Raw genomic sequence first — 12,153 nt, 5'->3', positions numbered from 1 at the left:
GTGTGTGTCTGGCTGATGCGCTTCATTCAAAGCCACAACACGCGGACTCTCCATTTCTCTCCTCGTTTGCAGATGAAACTTCGGACACGGCGCTGATCGCGGGAAGGTGAGTGAGCGTCTGTGCAGCGTTAGCGCTCAGAGCACTGAAGCTTTTTTACAACGATTTCTTTATTCTGTTTAAACGAAACTCATAAAAACAGGTGCATCGCTCGTCAGTCAAAATCAAACTACTTCGCAGTTCGAACTGACACAGAGTTCAGAGTATGTTTAGCTCAGTCTCTCTTTAGCTTAAATACGTGTAGCCGGACCACCTACTGTCTGTCAGACTGTAGCATAAATCATGTACAGTTATTACATGAATACTTGATCGTGAATATCAGCTCGTTGGAGAGGATCAGTCTCCTGCGCTGAGCTTTAACTCACGTGTTGAAATCCTTGTCGAGCGTCTTTATGATCTACAAAGCGGTTTGTTGAACGTGTATTAGCGAAACTTTATCAGACGTTTACAGTCACATCATAGTGAGTTCACGTCATGATGAATCTGAGCAGCGCTGTGATGAACTGAGTGAGACTCGCTCAGAGACTCTGATTAACACTGAACCTTCCTGCTGGGCAGATGCGAGATGTCCGCTCTCAGCCTCAGACAACAGCCACATTCACTCAGTGTGTGGAAGCGAGCTGTAGATGTGTGTGGGGTAGCAGCGTGTTGGCGTCATTCTCTTGTTCAGTCAGAAGTCCTTTATAGTAAACACTGTGGGCCTTGAGCATGTCTCTCTCAGAGTGGGAGTTGTCCAGTTCAGAAGGTCCAGTCCAGTGTTGTTGGTATGGCTGCCTGGTGGTGTGACCTGTAGTGTGTGTTTCAGTTCTACAGTGAAAGAATTACATCACCACGGGCCAGTGCAGTCAGCCCTGTGAACACATGGGGAGCTGGAGCCATTCAATACCACTGGAGCTTCTGAATTATTGATTAGCAGACTAAATCATTTTGGGCCTCCTGATCTCATTTAAATCTCTCTCTCTCTCTCTCTCTCAACTTAGTTCAGTTAAGTAGTGCTTTATTGGCATGTATGTAATAAGATACACTATTACCAAAGCAATTAATAAGAAACAGAAACATAAACAGAATGATATTATAGATTACAGTAGAACCCTAGAAATTAAGTTATTTACAGCATTATTAGTAATCAATAGAGGAAAAAGAAAATAAGAGTCAAGAGTAAATTCCAAATATGCAATAATCACAAAGAATCAATAATAGTCACTGGTTTTCTCTCAGGTTGTGACGAGCTGTCACAGATCTTGCTGTGTGTATGATCAGCCCACTCTTCGCTCCTGACATGTTCGGGAGTTTCTCAGTGTTCCTGCAGAGCTGAGATGCTGCTTACTTTCTTATAGAATGGATTCCTAATGGAATCCTACTTCAGGCGATCTGATAGGAAGTGCAGCTCCGTCTCCACCACTGACAGAGCTCAGTGACCAACTCTGTCTGCGCCGGCCAGTTTCAATGGCCAGACTGTGTTTGCTGAGTCTGTAGTTTTTAATCATTGTCAGGTAGGTTGCTGATGTGTAATCAGCCAAATAACACTGAAGTCTGTGTTGCTGTTGTGTAGTTTCAGTCCCGTGAGTGATGTAATTGGTTGGTTATAATTTGGTTGCGTCTGATTTTCTGAGCCTGTGGCGAGGCTGTTTAGTGTGAGTGATGTTGGGTTTTAGGTCACTGAGACTCAGGACCAGCTGGCTTGGGGAACTCCTATTCAGCTCCTGACTGGCCAGTGCTTTATAGTGGAGGGTCATTAAACTTCTGGAATATAAAATCTAGAGCTTTTTTTTGAGTATTTAATGAAAGTGGATATTGTCCTAGTTCAGCCCTGCAGGTAGACTTCAGTGTCTTTTTACCCACATGGAGTATATTTTGTCCAGGGTGTGTGTGTGCAGGGTTTCAACTGGATGTTTGTACCAGTTTGTAAAACCATGTACACCTCTCATACATTTCATCTCTCTTTCTGTCTCTCTGTCCCCCTTTCTACCACTTCTCTTTACATTTGCAGGATTATTCATTAAAAGACAGATAAAAGGGTCTTCTAGTAGACTAAATCATTTTGGGCCTCCTGATCTCATTTAAATCTTTCTCTCTCTGTCTCTCTCTCTCTGTCTCTCTCTGTCTCTCTCTCTCTCTCTCTCTCTCCCTATCTCTACAACTTCTCTTCGCATTTGGGGATTATTCATTAATAGACAGATAAAAGGGTCTTCTAACCTTTGCCATCAAACAGAGCTGTGGTACGTAGGGTGCAAATGTCAACAACAAATCAGAAATGGATAAAAAAAAAAGCACACCCACGCATTATCATATAAATGATGATCTGAAATGCCAGCTCTTCTGCTGTAATTTCTGTGTGAGGCTTGTTAGCTATAATGGTCAACATGTTGATGATGTTATGTGAGCCAGCTGTGTCTCAATCTGGGGACTATATGTATTTTTATATTATACACATACATGTATACTATATACTTCACCATCTACTGCCTCATTCTGTACAGTAGGATAATTTCAGTCATTTTGCATCAAATGGAAATGACGCTTTCCGGCTGTACCTCATGTCACTCAGTCATGGCTAAATGTACACCATACAAACCAGTGTTAAAGGAGACCTATTTTAGTCCCTTTAAACCAATAAGACCTTAATTCAGTCTTTGGAGTTTTTTACTCCTTTCATTTATTCTACTATGTCATGAACAGGTCAATTTCTAAGTGTTGTTATATATTAAAGGGGAATTCCACTGACTGTTCAAAATTTCTGCATAATTCAGTGTTCGAGGTACAAACAAAATCATTCAGAGTGGTTTGATGTGAAATGGTTCTTTGTAGAGAAACTTACCAACTCATATTTCTTTACAGTGGTGGTGATGGGAAGCAGGGCTCAAAATGTGTACAATACAAATATAGCCATTTTATTTACTATCTAAAACCACCAATGAACCTACTCATATCTTCTGAGTTTTTATGTGAAATGTTGATTATGGTAAAATAGTGGTCAATCTGAAAAATTTTCTTTGGGGACTGTTTAGCCTTAGAACACCCTTCTTAAACATCCTAGAACATCTACAATATCCTTCCACAACAAGTAGATTAAAATAAACTGATTAAAATATGTTTTAGACCAAATTTTATCAAAACACTACTGTAAAACAATGTCTCAAACATCTGCCAATGCATTCATAACCATTTCATATACAACCCCTTTTCCAAAAAAGTTGGGATGCTGTGCAAAATGTAATAAAAACAAAATGGAATGATGTGCAAATCAATAAACCCTATATTTAATTGAATATAGTACAAAGACAACATATCAAATGTTGGACCTGAGATTTTGGTTCATTTTTGAAAAATATATGCCCATTTTTAATTTCATGCCAGCAACACGTTTAAAAATTTGGGATGGGGGCATGTTTACACCGGTGTTGCATCTTTTCTTTAACAACACTCTGTAAGCATTTGGGAACTGAGGAGACAAACTGCCGTAGTTTAGAAAATGAAAGGCTTTCTCACTCTTTTCATTTCATAATGCACTAAATGTTTTCAATGGGTGACAGACCTGGACTGCAAGCAGGCCAAATTAGCACATGGACTACAGAGCCATGCTGTTGTAATATGTGCAGAATGTGGTTTGGCATTGTCTTGCTGAAATAAGCAAGGCCTTTCCCAAAAAAGACATCATCTGGATGGCAGCTTATGTAGCTCCAAAACCTGTAGATATTGTTTAGCATTAATAGTGCCTTCACAGATGTGCACTAATGCACCCTCATACCATCATGCATGCTGGCTTTTGAACTGTGTGCTGATAACAAGCCAAATGGTCCCAAATGGTCCCTCTTTTCTTTTAGCCAGGAGGACGCAGTATCCATGATTTCCAAAAAGAGTTTTGATTTGTTAAACCACAGGACACTTCTCCACTTCACCTCAGTGCATCTTTGCATGGTAGAGTTCTGACTTGCATTTGTGGATGCAGTGATGAACTGTGTTCACAGACACTGGTTTTTGGAAGTGTTCCTGAGCGCATACAGTGATTTCCACTACTGAATTATGTCTGTTTTTAAAGCAATGTTGCTTGAGGGCCTGAAGATCACAGCTAGCCAGTATTGCTTTTTGGCCTTGTTCTTTGCATACAGATATTCCTCTGGATTCTCTGAATCTTTAAATGCTGTTATGTACCATTGATCATCTTTACTTCCGGAAGACTCAGCCTCTCTGGGATGCTCTTTTTATACCCAATAGTGTTACTGACCTGTTGCCTACTATCCAAATCAGTTGTGGGATGTTCCACCAGATGTTCTTTTTTAGCATTACACAACTTTACCTGTCTTTTGTGGCCCCGTCTCAACTTTTTTGAAACTCGCTGGAATCAAATTAAAAATGGCCGTATATTTAAAAAAACAATACATTTCTCAGTTTTATCTGATGTGTTTGTACTATTTTTAATTAGATATAGGCTTTAAATGATTTGCACATCATTGCATTCTGTTTTTATTTACATTTTGCACATTGTCCCAACTTTATTGGAAACAGGGTTGTAATAACTTTCTGTGAGGGAGCTTTTAGAGGTGGACATCTGGTTCCCATGACCACTGCTGTGAACATTTCTGAATCAAGGTTTCTCTCGATTTAAGATTTTCACACCAAACAACTCTGAATAAATTTATTGACATGTTAACCATTTAATAAAGAAACTGCTGTTATTGGTTGTCTCAGTATTGGGTTAGAGTAGGGGGTGCGGCCATTCAGCAGTAGTGGAGAGCTCAACTATGGTTGCTGCAGAACACAGTATAGAGAGACCATACTTTTAACTTTTAAAGTCTGTTTATGCTAAAAGACAAGACGCAGTCACTGAGCATGTTCCAGCCAAACATTGGTGGAAGAGAACTTCAAACTGCATCAGGAATAGTGAACAACGGTTCACTTCACTTCACAGAAAGCTGAGGAAAGTTTATGCATCAGTCACTGTATATCACTTGAAGATATGTGTTTGATTGTGATGCTGTAGGACCTTCCGAATGAAGGTATTTATCAACTTCCTTTAACCAACATCCTGTCAAGAGTGTAGGGAACATAACAGTGCTGCTTAGAGACCCTGTGGAGTGGAATGCTGCTACTTTTTGCAGCTAAAATTGGCTAGGACACTATGGATGCACATGAAAAAATGTTGTTTTTTAAGCATAATTATGCACTATTTAATTTTGTGCACTAAGATTTATCTGTGTTGTAAACGTTGTCTGTGTTGTCCTCTTTGCTGTTATTGCTGTAGTTCTCACTTGCTACCAAAATGGGAAACGGCTCAGTCAAACTGAATCCCTTCATACACGTCAACGGCTCGGCCAAATCCAAGGTCAATGCAGAGTCCAACGGTGGTTCTCAGATTCTTAGGATGAAGGTGGAGGAGCTGGAGTCCCAGCTGAAGAAGAAGGATGAAGAATTGAATGCCCAGCAACTCCAGATCAAACAGCTGGAGGAGCAGCTGGCCCAGCAGAACCAAACCATTGCTGACATCTCAGACGCTTTAAGGAACAAATGTCTCCAGCTCAGCAAGCTTCAGGAAGCATTGAAAAATCAGGGAGATTTGGAGCTCTTGTCTTCGCCCACAAAGGCCAAGTTCAGTCAGCGACTTAGCGGCCTGTTGCGAGAGACCCTCAACAAGAGAAAAGGAGCTAAAGCTGGGGTTTCTGCAGAACCTTCCTCCAGGACATATGACTCAAGCAGCATGCCCAAGTTCTACTTCGAGAGTGCAAGAGTCTGGAAAGAGCCAAGGTTAGAAGTCTGGTGAAATATCTTAATGTCTAAAAAATGTCTGTTTTTGTATGCTACACTGCAATGTCATGTTTAGGCTGTTTAAGTAAAATTCCACTGACTTCTCAAAATGTCTGAATAATTCAACAAAATCATTCATAGCTATTTGATGTGAAATCATGCATCATGTAAATACATTGGCCGGCCACTCCTTGTATCTACACTCTTTGTCCATTTTATCAGGTTCATTTATAAAATAGGAGCACTATATTCAGACTGTTATCCATCCAGCTGCCCTTAGGATGCTGTTGGCTGGATGTTTTTGGTTAGTGGACTATTCTCAGTCCAGCAGTGACACAGGGGTGTTTAAAACTCCAGCAGCACTGCCGTGTCTGATCCACTCGTACCAGCGTAACACACACTAACACACCACCACCACATTATTGTCACTGCAGTGCTGAGAATGATCCACCTCCCAAATAGTACCTGCTCTGTGACTATTGAAGAACAGGGTGAAAGGCCGGTCAGTGTACTTATCGACTCAGATTTCTTTAAAGTAGAGGTGATAGGAACCAAGGGCTGCGATGTCTACAAAACAAATATATTAATCTTATTTATTATCCAAAACCACCAGTGAACATACATATATATTTAGTATATAATGTACCTCTTTGCCATTACTAGATTTAAAAAACAAACACGGTTAGGCCAAAACCTTACCTCAAAACCATCATAAAACACTACTTCTGGCATCAGGCAACATTTCATGTAATAACTTTCTGTGAGGACATATTAAGCACTTTAATTGCCTGATTCCTGTCAGCACCACTGTGAAATATTCTGAGGTAACACTTTATTTTGAGGATCTACTGTAGATGCTCACTCTGTCTTTACATTCAACTAAATGCCTATTAAGTTCAGTGTAGCTTTTCCTTAAACCTAAATATAGACTCGAACCCTAACCTTAACCTCAGTCCCATATCTAGCCCTAACTCTGACACTAGTTCTGTTCCTAACCCAAAGTTTTTACCAGGTAGTTTGATAGTATATCTACAACTTTTCATATGTAGATAACCTATATGGGGCAATCAAAATAAAATGAATATGACTGAAAAAAAATTTCCCACTGACTGCTTGTAAATCAAGTGCTTGTAAATCAAGCACTAGGTCTGTTATCTTCTTTTATACATTCTTAATTAGGATGTGCCATTCACATGGTAATCTCCACAGGGACCATGTTGTGGAAGCTCTCATTATAGCAGGTCACTTTTGTTGGCCAATGTTCGGCCTATGAGACACCATTAGGAGATTCATTACCTATTCTCTGAGCTGTTATAGACAATTGAACAACTGGTCCACTTGAAAACAAAAAAAAGAGCCTGAAGAACTGTCTAATTGGTCTTGAATAATTTGAAAATAAAACAACCACCAAAAAATTCACCACCCAAAGGGCAATAATTTGCCAGCTGTCTTAATTTAACCCCAAGAACCAGACTGAGAATAATACAACATAATTTCAGGTTTGTATAGCTCTGATCATTTATTTCAGTAGCAAACCGTGACTATTAGGGCTAGGCTGGCAGTTTGTTACTAAAAAATGGTAAAAAAAACATTCTATGTTTAATTTGAAGCTGGGCATATTGACATATTTTACATGGTTTGTTGCAGTTTTACAGTGACTCTTTCAGCAAAGAGGCCCGGCATAGAGCGGCTGCCGCTGTTTTCCATTTCTAACAACTTACTAAAATGCATCTGTCAGGCTACTGCTCCTATTTTAGGCCTTTCAGGAAGCCTAGAGTGGTATTTTTCTTACCCAGTTGGCCCCACCCATTGCAATTCAAAACGACTTCAATCCAGCTCTCGAAGGCCTAACCAATAGCAGAGCTCGCTTGGCTGTTTAGTGGCAGGAACATGCCTGAAACTCTCCTCCATCCAATCTAACACCCTGTAAATTCACATCCTTACCTTCCATTTTCCATGACAAAATTCTCACAGTCCCCATCTCCTCCCTGTTCCTCAGTCCTATGACAGTCCCACAACAGTTACAAGTGGGGGTCTGGCCTTCTAGCTACAGGTAGAAGCCACCCGGACCTCCAGTCCAAGTTCTCAGTGTTCTCTTCCCTCCCTCAATCTGTCTTCCCTCATACTACCACCACATGTTGAAGGCACCATTTGAACTCGCAAACTAGATAATATGGAGAAAAAAATCCAAATTCGATCATTTTCTTTTGGGCAGTTCAAGAATGTAAGCATTTTATTTCCAACCAAAGCATAATGAATAGTAGTACTACAATACTTGCGGAGTTCAAGTACAGCTAATGATTTCTGTGAAGAAAATGTTATCTTCACAGAAATCAGTAGGCTTTCTCTGAAGACCAAGAAGTCTCTGAAGGTTCCTCACTGTTTTTATTGAGTGCATTCGCTAATGAGACCTCAAACTCATTGCGACAAATTGAGTATTATGTTCACATTTTACAAGATATTACTATTTGCAGTGCATGATGTAAAGCCTAGATCTAGTCTTTAATCATGAAGAATGTGTGATCTGACAGTGTGAAGAAGCTCCTAACGGATGCCTTGAATAAGAATCGGTATCTGAAGAGGCTGGAAGGACAGCAGCTCAAAGACATGGTGGAGTGCATGTATGAGCGAACCTACCAGCAGGGAGAGTTTGTCATCAAGCAAGGCGAGCCAGGGAACCACCTTTTTGTGCTGGCTGGTAAGAATAAACTAATTTTCTGTGAAATGGTTTAGGTATTATAATAGTTTTCATTGCTAGCTTAAAGGACAAGTTTGCCAGAAGTCAAAATTTGTTTTCCACTTACCCCAGATCTATCAGCTGATGTATCAACAATCAGCCAAGAGGTTTGGTGTCCAAATTTAAAATTTTATTTTTCTTTAATTTTAGACAGGAGCTATGAGGCTAATGCAGCTAATAAGTAATGGAAGCTTATAGCCTTGTGCAAACAGCATGTCTAAATCATCACACACTTGCCTCCAACCACATGAAGTTGTTAAGTAATCTCAAAAAGACTTTCTTAAGTAGTTTCAGACCCAATATGACAAAAGCTGGCTTTCACAGAAACATAAACAAGTCTGTGAGGCGTTTAGGCACACAGTTTGCACAATGCTAGCTGGTGTGCTGTAAGCTTCCATTATTTGCTAGTCACATTAGCTTCTTAGCTCCAGTGTAAAACTAAAGAAGCAAACTTCAGAGACCAAACACGACTACATTTGGAGTATAAGGGGAAAATTGTGTAGACTTGTATTTTCACCAAATTTTTCCTTTCATATTTGTTATTGTTTAAAGGGACAAATCATAAATATAACAATCGCTATGTGTTGTAAACATACTAACTAGCAGTGCTGCAGTAGTATCCAGAGTGAGATTTTCCAGTTTAAAGACTAGAAAACCCTGCTGACAATGTATTTTGAAGATGGGAGAAACTTTTGAAAATCTAGAACTTGGGAAGGATTTTTTGAGGTGGGCTGTTTTGTTCGACGGCTGAGGTAAACATTAACATTGATGCTAGCTTGGTTGTGTTTATTAGTCTATTGATCAGAGGCTGTGCTAGCAGTCAGTTCGGTTGACAGCAGATGAATCCCCAGTTGTATAAGGTATTTGTGTAAAGCATGCTGGGTATTGTAGTGAGAGAACATAAATAAACAAAAATTATATAAAATTATGAATTCTATGAAGCTGATTAAGGAATGCAATACTGCTGTACAGAATATTACAACACATTCAACATATAAACAACATATTAAACTATATTTTTAAGTCTGAATGCCCTTTTAGGCATGAAGTATGCCAAGTTATTCTGACTTTTGAGTAATATTGTTTTTTTTTAACTTACAGATGGTAACCTAGACGTCTATCAGAACAACAAACTGCTCACTTCCATCGCAGTCTGGACAACATTTGGTGAATTAGCCATTTTATATAACTGTACCAGGACTGCGTCAGTCAAAGGTAAAGTATTTCATAACTGTTCATAATGGGACTCTAACTGTGCGATAGCATGAATAGAAAAAGTTATCAAAGAAAAAAAATCCTTTCTTATGAATATGAAATCAGACATATTAAAAATGTAACATGACAAGGAAATAAGCAGGAGTTGATACAGTGAATTATGCAAATGTTCACCCCACTTCAGGTGGGGTGGTGGAGAGATACAGTTTGTCCTAAGCTCAGTATTCTGCTTGGATAACACCAGTTCACTGGTGTGTTATCTAAACATGGTGAGCTCAGACTTGGAGAATATTTCACATTTAGACATCCAAACCCACTGTTGCCTATGGCCATCAAACACAGAAAAGGAGGCAAGACTGGAACACCTTGTACACTCCTGATTTCCTTTGCAGCGCAAAGCTTTTGGACACATCAGCGATTTAGTTTGTTTTGGCCTAAAGCACTTTCTCCAATCAAATGACCCTAATGATGTCAGATATTTACAAAAGCACTCTAAGCAGGATCCTATTCATGAACTGCAGTATAAACTCGGAAAGAACACTGACCACATGTGAACCCATAGCCTTGCCAAACTGACACATCAAGACTAGATAACATTTCAGATAATTCATAATAATGTTTATTCCATACAGAGATGGTGGACAAATTAGAAAAAGAACATGAATAAATGAATGGAGGGACATAATCAGAAACTTGAGCAGGTGCTTCCAGACAGATGTACCGAATGAAGCAGTTATGCAATTAACATCTTACCATGCTCTGTGGCAGGTACACAGATTAGCCATAACCTTAAAACCAAGTCCTTGTTTCCACACTTACTGTCCATTTTATCAGCTCCACTTACTATATAGGTGCACTTTGTAGCTCTACAATTACAGACTGTAGTCCATCTGTTTCTCTGCATACTTTGTTAGCCCCATTTTACCCTGTTGTTTAATGGTCAGGGACCCCACTGGACCACCATAGAACAGGTATTATTTGGGCGGTGGATCATTCTCAGCACTGCATTGACACTGGTGTGTTAGTATGTGTTGTGCTGATATGAGTGTATGTAAAGTCAGAGTAAGTAGCTCATCTGTTGTTGCACAGTTTATGTTGGTCATCCTCTAGTCCTTCCTCAGTGGTCACAGGACGCTACTCCCTGGATATTTTTGGTTGGTGGAATATTCTCAGTCCATCAACCAAAAAAACCTGAGCAGCACTGCTGTGTCTGATCCACTCATACCAGTGCAACACACACTAACACACCACCATGTCAGTGTCTCTGCAGTGCTGAAGAGCAGCCGTTATGGTGACTGAGAATATCAGTGCAGGACATGATCAGACTGTGAGCAAGATATAATGATATAATAATACATTTGTGTAAACCCCCTTATTACAAAGACAAACGCACATTTGAGAGTTCAGTGGTGCAAAAATCATAGACTGATCTAAGAGATGTGGAAAAAACATTGTCCTTTACCATGTTCTGCAAGTGGACGGGGACATGTGTGGCGTGTACAGGCCTGAATGTTTGACCCCTACAGTGAGGAGGCCTGGTTACTCTGTTATGCTGTGGGGACATTTTCCTGGCTTGATTTTGGTCCACTTGTCCCCTTAGAGGGAAGGGTCACTGCAAATCAATGGGAGTGGTCTCTACTAGGATGACACTGACTCCATCCACAGGGCAGAAGGAGTCAATGAATGGTTTAATGAGTATCAAGATGATCTCAAATCTCAACCTGTTTGAACATTTAAAAGACATTTTAGACCAATGTATTAGACCGTGCTCTCCACCATCGTCATCAAAACACCCACTGAGGGAATATCTTTAGGCAGAATGGTTTTCTATTGCTCCAGAACAGTCTCAGAGACTTGTAGAATCCAAGCAAATGTGAATTGAAGCTGTTCTGGTGGCTTGTGGTGGTCATTTTGGATTTTCCTTTGGTTCATGATTTTATTGTGTCAAGTGGTTGCACACAAAGAAAAGATGTTACATCAACACAATTGCTTTATGTTTACTTGTTTTAGCAAATATTATGTTCATGTAATACATTTTATTAATGTGCAATCATATTTTACCAGTTACACGTCAATTCAAAGCACATTTTCCCCAGTCTGCTGCTAAGCTGACATTACTACATTTTGCCAGAATGCTGTCGAGCCAGTTAACAAGAGAAACTATGATTGTCAGATAGACTCAGTTCAAACCAAGAAGAATAACACTTTAACTATACGTTGTAACTTTTTATCTTGACCACACTTATTCAGTCCTATAAGTCTCTCTTGATTTGACATGCCGCAATAAAACGTGACCACTCCCCAAGCACCCTATTGGAAGCAGCTGTTGTTTCCTGGTAACTGGTTCACTGCTAGTTAATCTTGTCCCATGCAGTGAGGCACAGGTCAAGCCCTGACAGCA

The 12,153-nt window shown here is 39.8% G+C and overlaps 1 protein-coding gene across 1 annotated transcript in view; it reads left to right on the top strand.

The window, feature by feature from the left end:
- Nucleotides 1-12,153, top strand: part of prkg2 (protein kinase cGMP-dependent 2) — a 32,426-nt gene continuing 20,273 nt past the window's right edge. Inside the window, exons 1-4 of the mRNA XM_036598520.1 lie at nucleotides 1-106; nucleotides 5,301-5,800; nucleotides 8,332-8,498; nucleotides 9,639-9,752. Coding sequence (XP_036454413.1) covers nucleotides 5,319-5,800; nucleotides 8,332-8,498; nucleotides 9,639-9,752 — 763 coding nt within the window. The 5' untranslated portion in view covers nucleotides 1-106; nucleotides 5,301-5,318. The remainder of the gene's footprint in view (nucleotides 107-5,300; nucleotides 5,801-8,331; nucleotides 8,499-9,638; nucleotides 9,753-12,153) is intronic.

The sequence above is a fragment of the Colossoma macropomum genome, unplaced genomic scaffold, assembly GCF_904425465.1.
Source record: "Colossoma macropomum unplaced genomic scaffold, Colossoma_macropomum, whole genome shotgun sequence".
In the NCBI taxonomy this organism is placed as follows: domain Eukaryota; kingdom Metazoa; phylum Chordata; class Actinopteri; order Characiformes; family Serrasalmidae; genus Colossoma; species Colossoma macropomum.
This window is presented reverse-complemented; position numbering and strand designations above follow the sequence as displayed.